This window comes from Helicoverpa zea, chromosome 31 (genome assembly GCF_022581195.2).
Source record: "Helicoverpa zea isolate HzStark_Cry1AcR chromosome 31, ilHelZeax1.1, whole genome shotgun sequence".
Taxonomy (NCBI): Eukaryota; Metazoa; Arthropoda; class Insecta; order Lepidoptera; family Noctuidae; genus Helicoverpa; species Helicoverpa zea.
The window spans coordinates 1811652-1833550 of NC_061482.1; the positions used below are offsets into that span (position 1 = coordinate 1811652).

The following is a 21899-nucleotide window of genomic DNA, read 5'->3' on the forward strand; positions in this document are numbered from 1 at the left end:
GCTATATGAATTCTTTTGTTTTTGTTTTTATGCAGCGAGCGACCGAATATCGCCCTAGTGATATTGGGTTCGAATCTGTTAGTGTTAAATGAGCGTTAGTATAATCGTCTTAGTACTAACCTATATTTTTTCATCGTTCTACTTCTTGATTATTTACATAGATAGTCATTTACAAGCAATCATATTTATTTTTTTAAAACTATTTAGAGTAAACAACAAATTCGTGATGAAACTATTTCAACCGATATCTTATTATGATCTTATCATAATAAAAACTTAGCATAACATTAGCCATTGTATTTAATAACTTACACAGAAATATGATCCTGACTCATTTCAACAAATATTTCGTTCCAATAATAAAACATTGTGTCCAAAATAAGGTTAACCGTATTGTTATGTCTGATTGTGAACCCAAAACAATAAAAAGGGCACCTCTCAACCTTGACCGAGAATCTTCGAAAGTAGCGGGAGAAGCTTAGCGGTTGATATCTATTCTTATAAACATCGTAGTTAATTAACTATGTCTATCAATAATAAGGTTAAGCAACGCTTGCCACGGTTGGTCCCTGGATGGGTGACCACCTTGTTCCTTCGTATTTTGGAAGATACCTTAAATTGGTGGCATTTGAATATCTTTGGCAGTCGTTACGGGTATTCAGTAACTAGTAACTTTGGCAGCCAGTCTTATCGAGGGTTACTTTAAAAGTGTTGGTGCAAAAAGAGATCAGTATTTTGTACTGTATGGTACCTATTTCACTTATCTTAATCATAACCCTACTCCCAATTTGTCCTTTGTGTAGCTTCTGTATTTGCTTACGCGATGTTTGTTGGCCGCGGGTTCGAGCCCCGAATTCAGTTTGAAATTTTATTATGTGTATAACTTTATAGTGACAGTCGTGTCAAGGAAGTTTGATTATAGCTTCAAAAGTTTCAAAACCATACAAGAATATAAAGAGGCAGCAGTTAACTGTCTTTTGAGGAAGTATCAGCGAAGTTTTGACGCATTGCTTTTTCATAACAATTCTTACAAAAGCAAGCAGTAGGTAAGTACCTATGTGAGGACAGATTTTGGGCTTACGCAATAACTTGGTACGAACAATACTCCGTCCTACAGCTGCCGCTTCGTAATTCAGTGAATACGTAGCCAAAGCCCCTCCAAATCCAATCATCATACAACGATCTTAAACATAGCCCTAAGTCTAATGAGAAGTGATGGAAAATTTAATTAAGTTCGATCGAGATGTTGATATGCGAGCACTCATCTGAGAGCGGCCCGAGGGGGGCAGGGGGGCGTCCGAGCAACGCATGTAAATGCGAGCAACGCACCGACGCCACCGGCCGGAACCTACAGCCGCAGTAGCCTACATCGGGAGGAATGGAAAATATATATCAAGCCGAGCGAAAAGTCCACTACACACCCCCGGGGTGGCGCGCCGGACGTGCGTTCGATTCAAACGAGCCGCGCGCCCCTCGCCTGCCGCGCCGTGCCGCGTCGCATGCTGCCCGCACGCATCGCACTCTCCGACACGTTACGTTTTCCTCTTCCTCTACATGCTGCTAACAACATTTTTCAGATGTAATTTCAGATTCTTTCTTTAGCCTCGAGAAAGTCCCGAGGAAAATAAATATTCTTAAACCCGACCCTTAGCCGGGAAAAGAGGAAAAAATATTAAAAATTAAGAAAATATTTGTTTTACAGTTATGTAAACATCTCTAATTACGACCTGTTCAAATTATTATTTTTTCTTTGCAGCGTGCGCGGGGCGGCGCTCTAATTAACATCTATTACAGGTATTTCGGGAACAGAGGAGTATCATTTGGCGAGGGCGCTGAGTACACTCAATTAAACGAGGCCGCCCCCGCCTCCGCGGCTGCCAGGCGCCGAGCACGCTCGTGCTAACACTGCACTCCTCGTGCATAGCGAGACGCCGTGTACCGACTGGCGGTGTCTTCAGGGTTATGGAGTACTGTAGGGTCGGGCTTGCGCTGCATGGCGGGTAGGGAGTGGGATCGCGCGCTATCAGCGTCTAGACCAGCAGCTGGACCTGTTGCATAGCTGCGGCGTGCAGGCGGCAGTGCGCAGCGCGACCGCCAGGCGGCGCTGGCCGCTCGGCAGCCTCCCCGTGGTCACCCGGTCGGAACGCTCCCTCCGCCTCCTCCCAGCCTCCCTCTTTAAAAGCCAGTGGCGAGCTTGAAGAGAAAGTGCCGCGTGTGTACACTCACATGCGTACAACCATCTTTGGCGGGCGCAGGCCGGCGGGGTGAGCCTCGGATTATGTGGAGGCGCCTCCCCCGTATGCGTAAGTGCGTTCACACAAAGCCTTCCCACATACATTTGCATAGTGACATTGTTCGGTAATAATGTATGTGACCACTCGGCTCGCCGCCCCACGGCGACATCTTTCAATAGATCGCCTCGCTGCTTGTTCTGTGCCTCCCGACGCCTCCCCGAGCCCCGCAGCATCTTCCCAGCCGCTTTCTAATTAAAATACATCTACTATGCTATACTGTTTGATTTCCTATACGTGTTCGATGTTTAGTTGCTATGCTAAATTAAAGTAGGCAAAACCATCATCCTGTTCAGCAAGGATGTAGAATGTTAAAAATATCTAGACTAAAGTCGAGCTATTCTGAGAAGAGTGCGGAACTAGTAGTCTGTAAGCCAGCTCGGTAGCTTCATACATGTGTGTCGTCCGATCAACTGGATCAGAAGAAATTGAATGTGTAATTTTGATTTACATATGTGACTAGGTAGGTACACATGTGCGTATAAGAGGATTTCTTGAAGTTTCGTCGATATAGGGTGGTGAGGGGGGGGGGCTCGGACGGCGCCCGGCGCGCGTCTGTGTGCGTATGTCTCGGACATGCACGGTACGCAGATTTCTCTAACGATTTTCCCGGAGTGTGAAATGTAAAATAAGGGGTTAGACGAGGCTGAGCTCGGCCTCGTCCCCCGCGCCCCTGCCTGCCCCTCCACTCGCCAAATTGATGACCAGCCACCCACAGGGCGATCTGTTCAAATTTAACACATATCGTATTTAAAAGTAAAACGGTTCGGAACCTTATCTTCCCTCATTAATATTCCCTTGCAAATTGTTAGCATACTTCGTGTCGATTTTATTTTTAATTTTCTACCCGTGCTTGTAAGACCATCTCATTTAAATCTCATGATGATCCTAGGCACAGATCTTTAGGTAGAATTAAATAATTATTCACAATTCGTCAAGAATTCCTTGTAAGAAAAGGTAGAAATTATTTGGTTCCTAGGCATCTGACACGAAAACTTAGACCTTATTGTGAAACTTATCTAGATGAAAGTTTATACAACAATGAAGTTTTGTAGCATTTATTAATTTTGTAGCCAGATTTATGCAACAATGAAACCCATATGCGAATTTTACACATTATTACACAAATTGACATTCCGAATTTTACGAGAAAGAACTATTTCAACTTAAAAAAATAACTAAGTCATTAAAAATAAGTTAGTACAACTTATGGAAGAAAGATGGTGATTTCAAAAAGTCTATCGAAGACATCTTACTTTCTAATGTTTCATTGCGTAAAAGCCTTTCATTAATAAGGACATCAAAAGAAGACTTCGCTGTAGGTACTAAGTACTCAGACAATAACCCATGTCTCATGGGAACTATTCTGAGCACCTCCATAAAAACCCTGAAATACCCTATAGATGAATCCTTGATTGATAAATGGGCTATCAAACACTGACATATTTTTTCAAATCGTCGTCGTAGTTTCTGAGATAATATGAGAACAAACAAACGTCAGCTTTATGACATTACATAGTTTAGATGCAGACAATATTTCACTAAGTAATTAATGAAGATTTCAGGAAAGTCGACATGCCTGAAAAGAACTTGTGAGAAGAAGGCAGACAAAACAGTGTGGTAGAAGGTACTCCAAATAAAATTGAAATAAGGGAAGATGATGATGAATTAGTGAAGAAACAAAACAGACAGAATATCAGAAGAAAAATAATGGAACTTCTAGAACCATTGAATTGGTTTGAAAAGCGAGTCAGTGGTCTCAGAAATAAGGTGATAGACATAACGCACGTAAAGACTGCAGAGACTTTGACAAGACTACCCTGTCAGATAGCTGATGTAACAAGGAGTAACTTAGGCTACTTTTATAACTGAGTGCAAAAAGTAGCTCCCTTGTGGCCTTCCTGCCTTGAAATGTAGGAATAAGTTTATTAATCGGTATTCTGACTGGTGTTGTAAGAAAGCAACGAAACTATCAGTTTCGCATCTTATCATATTTTCCACTTTGAAAACTTCCACACAAACTTTCGTATTGTGTAATTACAGAAAACATGAGTTGATTATGATCTAGATATAAGAAATACTCTCAAGTTTTGATATTCTTTTTGTCTTATACAATCCAGATGATTTCTCCAAACTTCTTCCTATCTAACCTATTTATTTATACGAAATAACAGTGGTGGTGTGATGTAGAAACCGGTTGGTAACGCAGCCACCCCCGCGTCTAACTGTATTTTATCGTTTTTTACCTCACCCCCGCACCCCTGGCCGACACCCGCTGCATTCCTATGCACCCCTATCATCTAGAGTGCGTGCAACGCGTTCTCAAATCGAAGTTTTTTATTAAATCCGTGCGATTCACTATAAAATATATTCAGATGGATTTGCTTGTTATATTTTTACTCGACTGCAGAGAAGGGTTGTGTAAGATTAGCAGTCATTTTTGGGTTGGCAATGGTTCCTTGTAAACCGGAGCATATTATCTTAAATTATTACGTATCTCTAGTCTTCTCATAGCAGTGGTAACTCATATTTGGGTCAAATTAAACCCACTTAACTGAAGAGAATTTCAGTCAATAATAATGTTCCTGGATATTTTTTATTTCCTTAGTTATGAATTGAATTCACAGTACCACCCAGTTCTAACCCCTGAAGACTTTTCTGCCAATAATTCTAGCAAATATTAAAAAGTTAAGACAATCAGCAATCACCACGAAGGGTGATTTGAACTTTAGTTTAAGACCACGTGGTATATTGCAAAGAAGAAAAAAAAAACTTGTACAAGTTCAATTTATAGCCATAAAAGTTTCATATAAAATTCCTATTTCATGACGAGCACCTAAACGCTGTTTTATAAAATACATTTTAGCATCTAATTCCAAACTACAAGTGTTCGCAACACAAAGACCAACCAACCGAGTTATCCTCAAAATTGCAAGAGAAATCCAAAAGCGACGAACTCAGGCGCATCATTGTTTTCTCACCATCACTGTGTGGGTGCGACTTAGATTTTTTTCCGTATCACACAAAAGCTTACGCATGTGTGCGTGGCATTTCTCAGAACTTTACGTGAGAATCGTGCGCTTTGTGCTTGTGTGCGTACAACGTGCATTTTACACCTGTTTCGAGTGCATCTGTGTGGGTGTTTTTTTCTTCCGAGGGGTGGATGCGGTGTTGCTAGAAGCGAGTTTGGATGCACGCATGGAAATTTGACAACGTCGCAATTTGGATGCACCACTACTTTTGGTGTACGGTGCAGGGTTGACTTTGGTTTCTGGAATGAGTATCATTATTCTAAATGTTGTTCAATAGAGTGGGCTAGATTTATGCAATCCGTTGTAAATATAGTTTCCATTTATGTAATTTCATCAAGAGGTATTTTTTGTAAATAATATGTTATGGATAAGATATTTAAATCAGATAGTCGATTCAAGAGATGATTCATGACATCAGAATGAAATACAGGAAAAAGATGCTCACTCCCTGCAGATCGAACGGTTTCAGTGCCTAACTGCGTTGAGATTTCACTAATCTGACAGGAAATGATCCTATAACATTATAAGGATGTAGGTGCGTCTGTATGTTCGTTACTCTTTCAAGCTAAAAAACTGCATGGATTTTGATGAAACTTTGCAGTATTATATCTTAAATATCAGAATATAATTTAGGCTACTTCTTATCTATCTGCGAGAAGCAGTTCTTTTAGCACGCGAGTGAAACCGATCATAGGAGCTACTGCATAGCATAATGATTGGAATGAGCAAATATTTCTAACTAATCATTCCGTCTCGTCATAATGCATTGTACAATTATTATTAACATTAGTCTAACTGTCGTTGGGTAAGCAGACTTCGTTCATGAAGTGTCAGTTAACAAGGCTAACTATAATTTAGTATTGTTTAACGGCAAAGGTTAAGCATTGCATTTTGATTGCACATGTGCATAGCTATTGAATGGTATGGAATATTTTTATCTTCAGCATAATTTTAAGAGTATTCGGTTGCCTGGGTAAATTGGTTGAGGAGGTCGGATAGGCAGTCAGATATTCCATGTAAAACATTGGTGCATTCATTTAAACTGGGCCCCAATATATTTGGGAAAAGGCTGGACAAATGATTAGGAGTAAGTTACACTTCGTGAGCCATATCCAAGACTGCTAATTTTCATACATTTACAAAAATCAAAAGCAAATAAACATGGTAATTCAAAGTACAATTTTCATTAAAGAGATGTGGATTCACCTAATCACCGCGGTCATCACACTAAAACGTTTTAAGTATCATTTGGCTCTCGCTGCACAAAGACGGACGAATGATGAACACTTACAAACGAAGGCCAATCACACAAAAACTAATGCAACACATGTACGGACATAAGTACATATATAAAGTATATATAAAATTAATTATTACTCTTAGTCACTTCACCGATTTGACTTTAACAGAGGTCACATTCGACTTGATTCTACGAACGCTCCCGTTTTTAGCGAGCCAGACGTGTTATTATTTAGCAATTACTAAACTTCATTTTTATTTCTCAGATGTCAGAACTGACCCGGGTAAGAAGTGAAAAAGTTAGTGATCACGAAGGCCCGTTACGGTGCACATTGCAGCGAATCGAGCCGACTTTTTGCCGCCATTCATTGTGGGTTCAACTCTGACCGAAGTTTTGTTTTGTTTGTAGACTATTTGTATGTAGCGGGAAACTTTATCTATATTAATATGAGATGAGAAGTTTGTTTGTTCGTTTGCGCTAATATCAGACACTACTAGTCCAATTCGCAAAATTCTTTCAGTATCAGACAGTCCACTTATTGAGGCTCCTTTCTATCTGGGTCTGCAAAGTAAGTTGTTATCACACGACGCGGGTGGAGCCGCTGGCAGAAGCTAGTATAGGAATACTGACTGACCAAAAATGTTCCTTCTGGAGCGTTCACTAGAGGTGAGAAAAGCAGGACTTCCAGAGATCCCACAGACCCCAAGGGACAACCAAGTCTTTGAACATACTTTAAATGTTTTCAATATGTTTGTCTATTAATAGTAGAAGGCATATTATGAGTCATTACCTACGGATGTTGTTAAGAAGTCTTGATATTGGCAATGTCAGAGAGGTGGGCAGAGGCCCGGGGCGCTTCGTGGTACCCGCAAAGGACGATGGTACACATTCTTAACAGGATTTGTTAATTAAAACTGATTTATATATTAACTGGCTGCCAGCGGTTGCTATCGGTTTTTGGTTATCTACTTCCCGCATCTGGATAAAAAGTAGCCGGTTATACTGAAGTATAAGCTTTTTACGTGAACGAGGAACAAATATCGATACATCCATACTAATAATTCCATTTGTAAACTTGCATTTCTGATGTTAGTGTAGTAATTATTTTAAATTCTTTAATATCACAAGTTTTTTTTTCAATAATATTGCTTTAATAACGGATTGTAAAAGTTACGTAATCAATAATTACAAACGATCGCAAAGGATCTGATGGCTAAAGTTAAGTGACGCTTGGCGCGGTCGCTACCCGGAGGGACCGGACCATCTATAACCCAACAGCAAGAAAAGGCTAGGCAGATATAAATTATCACATTAATAAGGTGCAACAACTTCTCTGCATAGTAATATCATAATATAATTCATCTTGTATGAAATCATCGGGTCTTTCGTCATCTCGACACACTTAACTCAACACGAATGTGTTCAGTTGGTGAAACTCAACATTTAAATATTTATCATGTCGTCAACTCGACACGCCAAGATTTTGATGCGTGTTCAGTTGGTGAAACTTAAATTTAAATTATTCACTTTTATGTTTTCACCAAGTCAACACGTTTTATAATTTAACCCGATTTCAAGGAAAAAGTACAGTCAACTAAATTCATTTTCTGTGTCACAAACATCATTGGCCACTGAACGTCGGCTTAGCAAACGCTTGAAACGAGAACACGGATTCCCAAACTCCTTCACAACATTTTTACTAAAAATGTACATACTTTTCATTCTGTTACTTACTACCAGTACTAGGAAATCATAAGTGCATTGAAGCCAGATAAATGCATTAGCAACTTTTAATAGTGTTCTACAATAAAATAATGGTATTTAAATCGAATCATTGTTTGTCACAAGTACTAGGGTGACATAACTTAACAGAAGCTATTCGCTATCGGATTACTAAGTGTTAGTTATTATTGCTTACCCGTGGAATATAATTGTTAACTACTGTATGTTGTAATGTATACTAGATGTACAGGGTATTATTATTATTGTCGTAGCATGTACGTTACTTAATTTTTGTGATCGACTTTAATATTTGTGTTGACATCTGTCAACGCCAAGAGTTAGCTGGCGCGAATGATGGAGATGGCAAACGATTGTAATTTTGTGATAAGTAAGTACAAGAAGTTATTGTGATACGAATTGACGTTTTATTTCGATGATGTTTGTGACACAGAAAATGAATTTAGTTGACTGTACTTTTTCCTTGAAATCGGGTTAAATTATAAAATATGTCGACTTGGTGAAAACATAAAAGTGAATAATTTAAGTTTCACCAACTGAACACACATCAAAATCTTGACGTGTCAAGTTGACGACATGATAAATATTAAAATTTTGAGTTTCACCAACTGAACACATTCGTGTTGAGTTAAGTGTGTCGAGATGACGAAAGACCCAAATCATCGAACCTGTTAAAAAAATTTTGTGCTTTCTGCTTCTCACCCTAAAACTATAGGTATTGTAAGATAATAATAATATTAAAAAACACACAAAAATATACTTGTAACAAACAAACAGCCATAGCTACAATTGAACACTAAAACACTTTATCAGATTACAACATTGTTCAAACTGAATTTACTTAGAAATATTTATTACTTTCTTCCGAAAGATAAAACAATTTTTTACAACACTCTGTTAAAAGTCTAAAGAAATAATAATAATATGTTATCTTAACCATTGTTCGTACTAGGTGTTAGTTTTAACAATTTAACTTAGTTGTTAAAAGTAATTAAGCTCTGGCTTTAAAAGATTAACTTTTCTATTGTTCACTGATAATCTCGCTTGTTTTACTATTTCTCGAAATTATGTTCCAGGAATAGATTTTTGTGTAGTATTTTTTAACACGTTTGGTTTTAGTTTTACTTGTAACTAGACAAAGAAGTAGACAATGTAATATTTTAGAACATATTTAAGTTAATTCAGACTAAGTGTCTTAGTAATAAAATCCTACTTTTTAGTACTACTTGGCAGTAATATAACGTATTATCAGAATGACAAGTAAGCTACTTTTTATCTATGTACCTACAGATGTGGTTTCTCGGGATGCGAGTGAAACCTTAGGCGGAAGCTAGTGTTAAAAATAAATCGTATACTACCTATGTACTGATTGTGTTTTTTTGTTTTGGTGGCAAATCTATGATGCACACACAGTAAACAGATACGTAGAACAGATACCAATTATTTAAACTAACGTAACATAGTGCCAATTAAGCATTTAAAGTTTTATCTAAATACCTTATTTATGAACAAAAGTGTTCAATAAAGTTGAGTAAAGTATTAAGTCGAGAAGAAGCGACTCGGTACAATGGTGCTAATAAGATTGATAGCGATAACCATCGGAATAAGTCCGCGGCCGCGATGCCCGTCAACCGGTAAGCGAAGTCGCGTTGATAGCGGGTAGCGGTAAAAAGCATTATGTATTAAAATAATAATTGGGTAAGCTACGTTTTTACGATTTAAGATTATCATCAAAAGTTTTCTTAGTTTTAACACTAGTAAGTTTTATTACTAGTAATCTCATCCATATCTCCAAGTATGTCGTACTAGATGGAGATAAAATACCTACATAGTCAAATGTGTGTCAAATCAAATACTCAGATATGTATTTCCCGACAAGAAAGTTCGGAAGAAACTTCATCATCATCCTCCGAGCCTTTTCCCAATCATGTTGGGGTCGGCTTCCAGTCTAACCGGATTCAGCTGAGTACCAGTGCTTTACAAGAAGCGACTGCCTATCTGACCTCCTCAACCCAGTATCCCGGGCAACCCGATACCCCTTGGTTAGACTGGTGTCAGACTTACTGGCTTCTGACTACCCGTAACGACTGCCAAGGATGTTCAATGAAAGCCGGGACCTACAGTTTAACGAAAGACAGTTTAAAGTTCGGAAGAAACTTGAGCTATAGAAAACAATAAGTGTGAATGTATGACGCCTAACATAATCGAAGAGATTGTGGTAAGCCTCGCAAAAATAATATCCAGATACAGAATAGGTAGTGGTGGTAATATAGGATTTAGTATTAAGCAATAAACTGAGTCAAGTTAATTTTAAGCCCTAAATAGCTTTGTCTACCCAATAAAAAAAAAAAACTGAAATTACCGATTTAAGCTTCGACTTAAATTCAACGAACTCAATCATTAAACTAATCCGACTTCCAAAATAAGTAGAAGTCCAAAGTCGCTGTCTACGCGACCTCGCCTCGCGAAAGTTGTCGAAGCTCAACTTTGTTTGTCAGGCTGTGTGTTTATTGCCGTCCCTCATAAAATGTTATGAATGATACAGTCGGCCACGCAGGGATTAACCATTTAGTAGCTACGTTTCGTAACCATTATACGTTTAGTTGGGCCTTTTCAGGACCTTTTTGCGTTGAATATTTTCAACTATACGAGTATGTATACGGGTGACGAGATTTTAAGTGCAGAACTGAGGTTCATGTATGTTATGCATTGGTTTAACGTCACTCGGATTTTTATATTTGTCTAAATTATTTTTTTGTTTTGTAGTTGAAACTTTCACACATCATCGTATATTAGATTTTGGTTCCCACTTGAACCTTGATTACAAATACTACAGTTCCCAGTTTTGCGGTCACAATATTTCTTATTGTTACTGAGTCGTTATTAAGTTGTGTTATGACGCAAAGGTATTACCCAGACTGTAAATAAGTTGAGTAGGTACGTACTTTCCCAAACAATTCCGAAGTTTCTTGTTGGATGTTTACGTTGATTTTACGTTTCATAAATACTTTTGAGTACACCTACTAAGTTGTATCAAACAATCATTGCATTAAGTGTGCAACGAAGGAATGGTTACATGTTTATTATAATATACAAAATTGCTAGAAATGGGTTCTGTTGGTTATCCTTTCTTTCTTTTTTAAAAAATATTCAATGCACAAAAATTACTTTTATTCTACGTTATTATATGTAGGTAGATAAGTGTCATTTTCTACTAGAAACTGAAGTTAAAACATTATATTCTAGCTACTAAATAAGCGCGCTTGCTTCACTTAAGGTGTCCGGGAATAAGGAAGTGTCTTCATGTCAGTTGAGGCTATCGGTACGGTCCGAGAAAATCGATGGCAGCACCCCTATAGTTTTGCATGGCCACCGGCCGGTGCCAAAAACACCCCTCGCACAAATTCACCTACATCTTTTAACTTTTTAAATATTAATTTTCTACAACTGGCCTTTTTAGACTATGCTTTCGAAGTGTTTAGGAAAAAAAAATTAAGGAACCGCGCCTCCTGCCTCCTCCCCGCCCCTCGTACCCCTCTCACGTCCACGATGCAAAATTATCAGTGCCCTGCGCAAGGCTTGGCCATTCTGATAATACAAGCGTTTGCCACGGATTCGCTTGTTCTATTTTGTTTGAGAAATTAGTTTTATGTGGGTCTCATTGAGTGGTGTAATCGTTTGAGAGAAATTCTTAGATACCCGTCATAATATTTGCAAGAATTTTGATAGTATGATGCAAGTTCACAAGTATGATTCACCCGTGAGTGGGTAAGCCGCTGCAGGTGTCCGCGTTTTCTTTTTAATTATGACTCCTTATCTACCCACTTAGACATTATACTATCGTTTTAAATCATGACCTCGAACAATGTTTTTATTCGCTTTATCACAATCATTCAGATCTTTTTCGGTTATTGACTTTGAATGAGGAAATGACATTTGCTTGTCATCTATTAGGAGTTAATAATAAACATGTATGTGCAAGTATTTGTTTTGCTATCTGATCTAGTCGATAATAACGTCGAATATGTTCCAAGGTGACCCATATCGGGCCAAAATACTTGCATCGAGTGTAAACAATGCACTCTGACTAAGTTCAACAGTACAGTTTAGGATGCTGGGGCTATTATTTTTTACGTACAACATAATAAAAGGAGATTTAAAATTTAGAGAATTTCGTCGCAGGGCTCTGTCCGCCCGCATTGTAAGGGTGGGTGCTATCGCTGTCCTACTCGGACGCAGCTTCACCGGACATTTCGACCGGGCATTTCAATTTTGAGAAAGAGTAGGACCAGCCCCGTCCCCCGCGGCCTCGGCCACCCCCGCGCCGCCGTCTCGCTCGCACTAAGGACACACAAAAGGACGAAGGAGCGATAACTTCATCACGGTGCGACGGTCTCTCTCGCACGCACGCCACGGTGGGGGTCGACGTTGCGAATTGTTATAGAAGTCATGCCCCCGAAGGCGACTTCGGGAAGGCTGTCAGTTGCTAGTAAACGCTCGCAGCGTCCGTACCCGGCGACCCGCAGCGTCCGCGACGCGCCTTGCACACCACAAACTATACCGCGCCACCGGGTTTACAAACAAGTGCCAAGTTGTTACGCCACTACTTCCTCTGTGATTTTAGTTTATTATTATAGACACTGTTAATTATTGTTAGACTTTTCCGAGTGACAATAAGTAATGTTACGGCTGCGATGAAACTTTCTGCGGAGTGAGAGCGAGTGTTGTGGATGGACGTGGAGGTGCGCGCAGTCCCGCGGGAGGCAGTGTTTACAGGCGCGCACGTGGTCGCGCCGCTCGCCGCGCCGACATGCCGCCAAAAACTTTGTTCGCAAACATGAGCGCAGTCTGAGCCGCGAGGATCGCGCCGCCCGCGACCATGACTTTAACCTGTAGCGCCTGAGCCAGCCCATACTACATGTACGTCGACACTACCAGTGCCGTTTTTTTATTATTTTTTTTTCGTTGGAGGAGACGGTGCTCTCCTTTGGATTGATGATTTAAATGGCTAACAGCAACGCTGTTTCGTCGACTTTACCGTCGAGGGACTATCATTGTAAGATTTGCGATCTCTACTTGGACACTGTCGATTCGTTAGAGGTGCATCTGCAATATCACAAAGAGAACTTGTACGTGAAGTGGGGTACGCAAAACTCACAGAATGATACCGACAACAATAACGGTGCGAAAGTGAAGATCGAGACGACGGTGTCGGCGCCGGCCGACTCGAGCGACAACATGATCACCAAGCCCAGCCCCGAGTTCCAGCAGCGGGCCACGCCGGAGACGTCAGCGCAGTTCCCGCACCCCGCCACCCCGCAGAGCTACCACAGCGCGCCCTCGCCCTACCAGAACCCCGACCAGACCAACTTCTCGCCGGGGCCGCAGTTCGGTAATAACTATTCTCATTCTGGCTTCCCGCAAAACCAGCACTCCGAGCAGATCAACTGGGACCAGTCCCAATACAACCAAGAGTACCACAAACCGAACCGGTTCCACCCGTACAACATGCAGGAGCGAGTGTCGCAGGTATCCTCCTCGAGCCCGCTGTACGGACAGCCGCTCAACCAGCCGACGCCTTCCCCGTCACCCAACCAGTGCGACAAGTGTGGCTTCGTGTGCGACTCCGCCGTCCAACTCAATGAGCACTGCAACTCCGCTCACGCGAGCACAGCGCCCACGTCAGCGTCCATGCCATTCCAACAATACCCCGGGAAGCAGTACAATAACTCCGGCTACCAGAATGAAAATGCTAAGGTAAAGGAAGAGCATGAAGAGTCATCAGATATATTAGATTTGGATTCACAAAAAGTAGTTTATCAAGGAAATGAGGGCGACCAGCCGACAACGCCGTTTGAAGACACGCCGACACAAGGGCGAGAAGTTAACACGCGGACTGTACCCATGATGCCCTGGGAGACACAAAAACTATACAGTAATCCCCAGCTTAACGGAGATGTTTCTTTATTCAAAGAACAAAAGATGTTTGCTGAACAAAAGGCGTATCAAACGGAAGCTAAAATGTTTCACCCCGAACAAAAGTTTGCCTATACACAAGACAAGTTCCTCGGTGTACACCATGATCAAAAACCTTTCATGCACGTCGAACAAAAAATATACCCAGGCGTACAGATGCCTCCTTTGAGTGATTACTCCGGGCCGGTAGCATCATCCAACCCTGACATGAAACCACCATACCGGCCCTACGACTCGCAGGCGGCGCCACAGATAACAAGTACGCAACCTGCTAACCCTACTTCATCAACACTTCCTACTATCGGAGGTAAAGGCGCTAATTGGAAATCAAATGAAGCGCGACGACCGAAGACGTACAACTGTACCGCCTGCAATAAATGGTTCACTAGTTCGGGCCATCTAAAGAGGCATTACAACACGACGCTGCACAAGAACGCGGTGCGGTCGTCGGGGCAGCCCGACCCGGCCACGCTGCCCATCTCCAACCACCACCACCCGAGCCGCGAGATGTCGCGCGCGCAGCAGCAGGCAGCCGACTCCAACACGCAGAGCCCCGTGCCGCCCGAGGACGCGCGCGCCGTCGACGACTCGTCGCTGCAGTCACCCTACGCGCCGCAGAGCTTCGAGCGCTCGCACCGCGTCGCCACCATGCAGGCCAAGTCGCCGTACTCGCATCTTCAACAGGGTAACTTAGATAATAATTTCAGTAATAATCCTTTAGCTAATCACCCTTTACAGCACCAGGTCGGCTCGCATCCGCTCAATATAGGTAGTCAACCGCCGGGCATAGGGAACCCGAACGATAGTAATCATCAGTCATCTAAAGGTGTAGCAATATCAACGGCAGGGAATCCCCCAAACGGGGAAGCAGGTCCCTCTGTTTCTCAAAATCACCATATGAGGGGCCTGCTATCAGTGTCAACCAGCAATATTACAACTCCAGTCCTAACGCAGAGTACGCCCGCGCTTACGGCCCACACTCTGCCTCCGTTCAGTCATTTGGGTGTCAACCCGTACAGCCCGAGGTCTACGGATCCTTTGGGGCCTTCGGTTCCGGACCCCACGCACACCCCTTTATATTTGGGTCAGAATTTTCAGCAGACTATAGCACCGAACTACCCAAACGGGATGGCCCCCCACGTTATGGATATGGCTATCAACAATCTGCCTATAGCCAATCCGGCTACTTTTGGTGAATCGCCTGAAGAAGTCGATGTTATGGAACAGGACGCGTCCAGCGAGCCGGCCGGCGGCCGTCTGCCGAGCTTCTCGCAGCTCCAGACGCAGAGCTTCAGCGTTTATGTTTCTAACTATATCACGCAGCCTAACGTGGGGGGTCAAGTTGTTTCTGATGAGTCGACCGCCGGGTATATCATCGTCGACCCGGTCCACTCGACTTTACAGTACGCCAATACTGACATGTGTGGACAAACTATAGACTACGATTATAACTTTTCGCCGAGAAAAGTAAAGGACGAGGACGTGATCGATTACGATTCCGAACATGCCAAAGTTTATCCTTACGGTTACGCCGTAGAGGGAAAAACTATAAAACGCGAAGTCGACATGTTACAAACTGACTCGGGTGAACTTCAAATACTGAAGATAGAGGATATCATGGACTACGCGAATAAAGAAAACTACGGGACTCAGATGAAGTCCCCGGCTAGTCCCGAGAGCGCGAAAGCTGAGAACGAGAGCCGCGGCTCGCCGGCCGTGTCGTCCACCGTGCCGAGCACGCCGCTCGCCGAGCGCAACCAGATGAAGAAGTCTGCCGCCACCACCGTGCACAAGTGTTACGAGTGCGATAAACTTTTTAACAAAGGCTGCTATCTCACGCAGCACAATAAGACGTTCCACTCGGGCGCTAAACCATTTAAGTGTATACGGTGCGGCAAACGCTTCTCTGACGACGCTTCATACGAGTGGCATTGCGTCAAGCACTCCGACAATAAACCGTTCAAGTGTAACGAGTGCCCGAAGTCTTTCAACCACAAGTCGGACTTGCGCCGGCACATGTGTCTGCACTCTGACTGCAAGCCGTTCACTTGCGATCACTGCGGCAAGGGCTTCATACGGAAAGACCACATGGTGAAGCACTTCGGCACGCACAAGAAGAAGATCCGCACGTCGTCGTCACCGACGTCATCCTCGTCGGTGTCGTCGACGTCAGCGTCACCGACGTCGAGCTCGCGCGCGCTGCACGTCGCGTACAACTGAACGCCGCGTACCGCCTAGTGTCGCACACACATATCATTTCATACCAGTAGACAGCTCGTCACACTTTGACTAGACTCAGTAGTGCGGTACCACTACTGCTCGCCACAGTATCGGAGAGCGCTCGCGACGGTGTGACGGGCGGCGCGACTTCGGCGCACGCGTTCAGCTCGCAGTCAGTTTTTTGTTGTTCATTGAAGCTAACCTTGCGTCCGGCGGCACAAGGTGACTTTACATGGCTGGCTGTCTGGCCGCTAAACATATAATTACATGACGTTAGCGGTTAGAGTAATTCTACGATATCATTTAGATCGAACCATATCATTTTACATATTGAATACTGAAACAAACGTAGAAGTAATTAGATAAAGTAAACGTCGTTTTATTTGCGAAATATCAGCGCGACGTACAACCACATATCTTATTTTATTGTAAAAAATTATAACGTATAAGCAGGTTTTTTTACTTTAGTTAAAATTCTATGTTTTCTTATGATTGTTGAAGTTTACGAACGAAATGTGTATTTTGAAAAGTATTTAGAGTATTTTTTTGTAAATATTGGGACACGATTGCCAGACATTTATTTTAAGTAGGAACTGGAAAATACAAATAGTACGCCGGAGATGAGAGTTATGCTTTAATTACGATGGGTACAAATTGACATTTCAAACGGTTTAGATGAATTTTGCCAAAATATAGGGTTAATGGCAAACTTTGTATTGAGATAGGTGGAGTAGAGTAGCGCACGCGACGCCCGCGTAGCTGTTAGCATTTTGTTCTAGGTGTAAATCTATTGATTGTAATCATTACACGTATTGATATTTTCCCGGTGCTTCCTATTATTATTTTGTCTGTTAACATTTGTTTTAATATTGTAAGCTAGTTGACTTCTTTGTTTAAAATTCTGATATTTTCCTAAAATGATTAATAGTAATTTATGTCCAATTAAGTTACCAATACGTTATTTGAACGAATTTAGTTATACATTCCTGTTTCGTTAGTGGTAGGAAAGTAGTCTTCCTAAACGTTGCCAAATTGTAACCGCCAACTCTCTGTTGCGAAACGATTTAATTTTTAATAATTTTTAGCCTAATGATAATGAAATTCTCTAGCAATAATTTATCGTAATAATGTAAATGTTTTTTGTATAGTATTAAAATAAAATGGTCACGTTTTATTGTTTTATGTACTGAACAAGTTATAAGGGAATCATGAATTATTTGTATATAGTATTGTGGAAAACGGTAAAATCACATTACGAAGGACATATCAAGGCCGTAACGCGCTTGTGCAGGCGTGTCAATATACTCGCGTCAATGTCGATAGAATAATGTTCAGCCGAGTGGCCGGGCGGCCGAGTGGCCGAGTGCGCTCCTAGCGCAGTACCACACGGACGCATCGGGCAGTGCATTGACACGCCGCGCGCGCATATCCTAGGTCACAAATATGCAATGTCTACAGATATGCATTTATCACGAAACAAAAATGTGCAATATGAACATTATATCGACTTAATTTTTGATAATGTTTGTATTTGAATGTTGATTATATTGCAGAAATATTTTTATACACATAGAATTACACAAACAACGTTGATCTACCTCATCAGCGCGTTATAAACTAGCGACAATCCGAGACACAATTATAATTGTTTAGCGCAAACCAGTCACCATACTGTGGACTACTCGGACCGATATGGCCTACCTCTTAAGAAAATGTTTAACTTTAATGAATTTGTAAGACTAGTGCGACTGTCGCTCCACACCTCAGCCGATGCCTGGGCTCGCTCATACACTTGCCACTTACAGACATGAGACGATCCCAGGCATTATATATCACAGTAATATTTCCATTTATACAACATTTCTGATAAATTATATTATGAGCTGTTTGTGAAGTAATACATAAAAGTGTTATATTGTTGAGAATATTGTATAACAGTTTTCCTATAGCAATAATAATGTGTGAAACAATATACGAAACTGAACTACCTCAAGTAACGAGTAATAGGGTAATAGGTACGTGAGAGCGGGACACGGGCGCCGGCGCATCTATATACCTCATCTTGCCTTCCATGTTACGTTTAGAGTGAATCGTTATACAGCACGCCGCCGCGACTCCCGCGCCCCGCCCTCGCCCTATATATACATATATAATATTATATATATATTAGAAGGCATGTATGTCTCCCTCATACTGTTTAAAAGCACATACTAGTAGTATCATTAGATATTAACTTATGTAAATATACAATAACGATAAATTTGTTATTTATCATATTCTATTATCGTACTCATCGATAGACTTATTTTTAAATAAGTTTAACGTAGCGATTTCAAGTTTATAACATTAGTATTAAGGACGATAAACTATAAGATTTTTGTGATGAATATTTGTGTATAATGTATTAATTTAATAATCAGTTACCAGATGATTTCTGTTACATTGAGTCGAGTAAAATCGGAAGATTTAAATACGATACGATGTTGTTTTCTTTATGAACTTGTTCCCTCGTCCAGTGATTGTGTATCTGTGGTCGCAGATGGCATGCTTTCGTTTTTATTATTGACTTTAATTTGTTAGCGTAGCGACAAAATTTGACATCGTCGGGCGACATTCGGGAGGAACGGTCACTTTACTAATGTTTGAACACCTTTTGATGATGAAGTTTTCTTCTGTTTTCCTCTCGGGTGTCGTCTCAGTATAGATGTAAGTCTTGATTATAGATTTATGTAGTGTAAGGCGACAGGTCTGTGACCGCTACGGCGAAGGCTGTGCGCTCGGCGCGGCTCGTTCACGCTTCAGGGCGACACCACGCGCGTGCGTCTGATCTCACTCAAACAATACTAAACGCCAAGCGTGAGCGAGCCACTAGCTTCCAATGCGAACTTTTTGTATGTTAAGCAAAGCGATTTTATGTTCCCATGTATTTTGTGATTTCCCAGAACTTGGACGGGAATAGGAAATGTCTTGTACTGCTAAGATCTACATATTGTATCCGATGGCTGTAGCAGTAGTAAAGGTTTCAGATCTGTGAGTTAATATAAATTTAATGTGAAAAATATTCTTGTTTCATTTCCCTGTTTCCCTCTGCCTCAAGCGATTTGATTTATTGCTAAGCAATTTTTTTTTTTCAGTAATCTTTTTTTGTTTTTTATTAATGGTTATCTTTCAGCGCAGTTTATGAATGCGATCATAATTTCGAACTATGGAAAGTATATTTTCTCTAGTGCTGTATTCTTTGTGTTACTAAAACAAATTATTTTATCTTTTTCACTCTAAATGCAATATGTTATTACATTCCCATTTTGATAAAAACTCAATTGTTGTATTGTGTCAGAAAATGTACTTATCATAGTTTGACTACACAATATATGTGACAATCATATGAATGCACACACACACACACTGCTATAGATAATTAAAAAAATGAGAGTAATTGCAAGTCAAAGTGAACTTAATCAAACATTTGAACAGCAAATACCCAAATTCGTAGCCTTGGTTTAGCAAAATATTCACTTTGTTCTTTTTTCATTACACTATTTCGTGTCTCAGACAATCCACTCATAGTTTTTACTGCCTTAATTCTTTTTTACTCCCTCTCCATCTATCTACATTCATACTTAACGAACTCTTTGTGGTATGTGTAAAATCCCTTCTAATTATTTGCCCGTACCATGCTCTCAGCCCTACTCTTAGTTCTCAACTTTTCTGTAACTGGTAATATAGACTTCCTCTATTGTAATCATTTCATCTGTTTGGCCTTTTCCCAAAATCAATTGCTACACATAAACCCTCTATTTCAAGGCCTAACACTCTTATCCATAGAGGATGACTATAGATCACAGCTCGAATATTTTTTAAAATCAATGCTACGAAATAATAGCCACAGATTCTTTCCCAAAATGATCCGAAAATGTAACTAACGACAAGTCTCACCAAATAGAAGCATTTAAAATAATTTTGTGCCGTCATGTATCAAACATACATTGGGTTTTATTAAGAGATTTTGAGAATAGTTGGTTGTTCCTTGCGTTAGAATTTTTGGATCATATACCCTGGTTTTGTAAATCTTACGAGGTGAGCTGGCCTGAGCTGCGAGAAGGAGATTGGAGTGGAGTTCTCTTAGTAGCGTAAGTATCAAATATAAAAGGTAAGATATAGTAAAATGATACTGAAGACTTAGAGAGTTAGGACATAAACACTTGAAAGCAATTAGACTAGGCTAGGTAGCATACTAAATTTTAAGACTTTTGAAGTCTATTTTTTGTCAAATAAAAGCTGGGTCAGTTTTATGGTTTTCAAGTGTATTCTATTTTATTGGAATAGGGGAACTCAATAGCTTAACAATAGAACAATCTGCCTACCGCTAGACCAAACTTGGTTTTGTCAATTATGAATATGTAGATTCCTAGTGTGTAGAATAGTGTAGAAAAATCTTTAAAATTATCATATTATTTTTTCTGCTATACTTATAATGATTTTTGTATTTCTAATAATGGTAGTTAATTTAAACAAAAGACCGATGATAGGGTAGTAAACATGAATCAATAAAAACATAAGCAATTAAATGTTAAGAACAATGCTTTTAATGAATTAATATAAAAGTTATATTCTTTCGCGCGATCTCGCCCGCGCGCTCACTGCTCCTACAAAAGACTTCAACGCCACTAACGTGTGACAAAAATATAATTTCTTGCATTTATATTTTTATTATCTCATAAAGTAATTTATCAATTAGAGAAATAGAAAGATATGAAATAATATATTACTTTTATTTACTAAAAATCTGTACATCTTTTATTCGTGCAAGTAATAAGCATAGTCTAATGTTATAAAAACATCTTGCACTCTTGAACTAAGATATTTAGTTAGAATAAAATCCAACATATCGTACTAATCATCGCGGGTTCGACTCCCGCTCGAACTGTTATTACAATCTTCTAAAGCTTTTAACTCTTTCTTGAACACCCATGAAGGTTTCATTGGAAGAATCACCGCAGCACTGGAACAAAAAAAATATTTGAAAAATGAAAATGACATACAAATGATTCATTTCTAAGTCAAAATCAAATTATATTATAACCAAAAAGTGTTTTTTTTTTTGGGAAATATAGTAAGCTGCAGTTATCGCTGTTAATGGTATGAAGCTTAATTTGAATTAAACTAAATAAAATTACTCGAGATAAAAAGAATCGCGTAGTATATTATCATCGATCGTATTCCTTTTGTTGGAGAAATCCTGTTTTTGAATTTAGGTAGTTCCGTCCATCTGGTACTATGGTGTCATTTATTGGATTATACCCCGATGGGACGGCAATCCGATGCGACCGAAAAGAGATCAAGCGCAGGACTGACACTTACGTGCACGGGTGAATCTATCACCAACTTCCAGACTACGGG

At 40.4% G+C, this 21899-nt stretch overlaps 1 protein-coding gene across 1 annotated transcript; it reads left to right on the plus strand.

Annotated features, from left to right (window-relative positions):
* Positions 1-12850: 12850 nt before the first annotated feature.
* LOC124645457 lies at positions 12851-18977 on the plus strand. Its single transcript, XM_047185264.1, has one exon. It carries the CDS (start codon positions 13308-13310, stop codon positions 16497-16499), a length of 3192 nt encoding a protein of 1063 aa, XP_047041220.1. The 5' UTR covers positions 12851-13307; the 3' UTR covers positions 16500-18977.
* The last annotated feature ends 2922 nt before the right edge of the window (positions 18978-21899 follow it).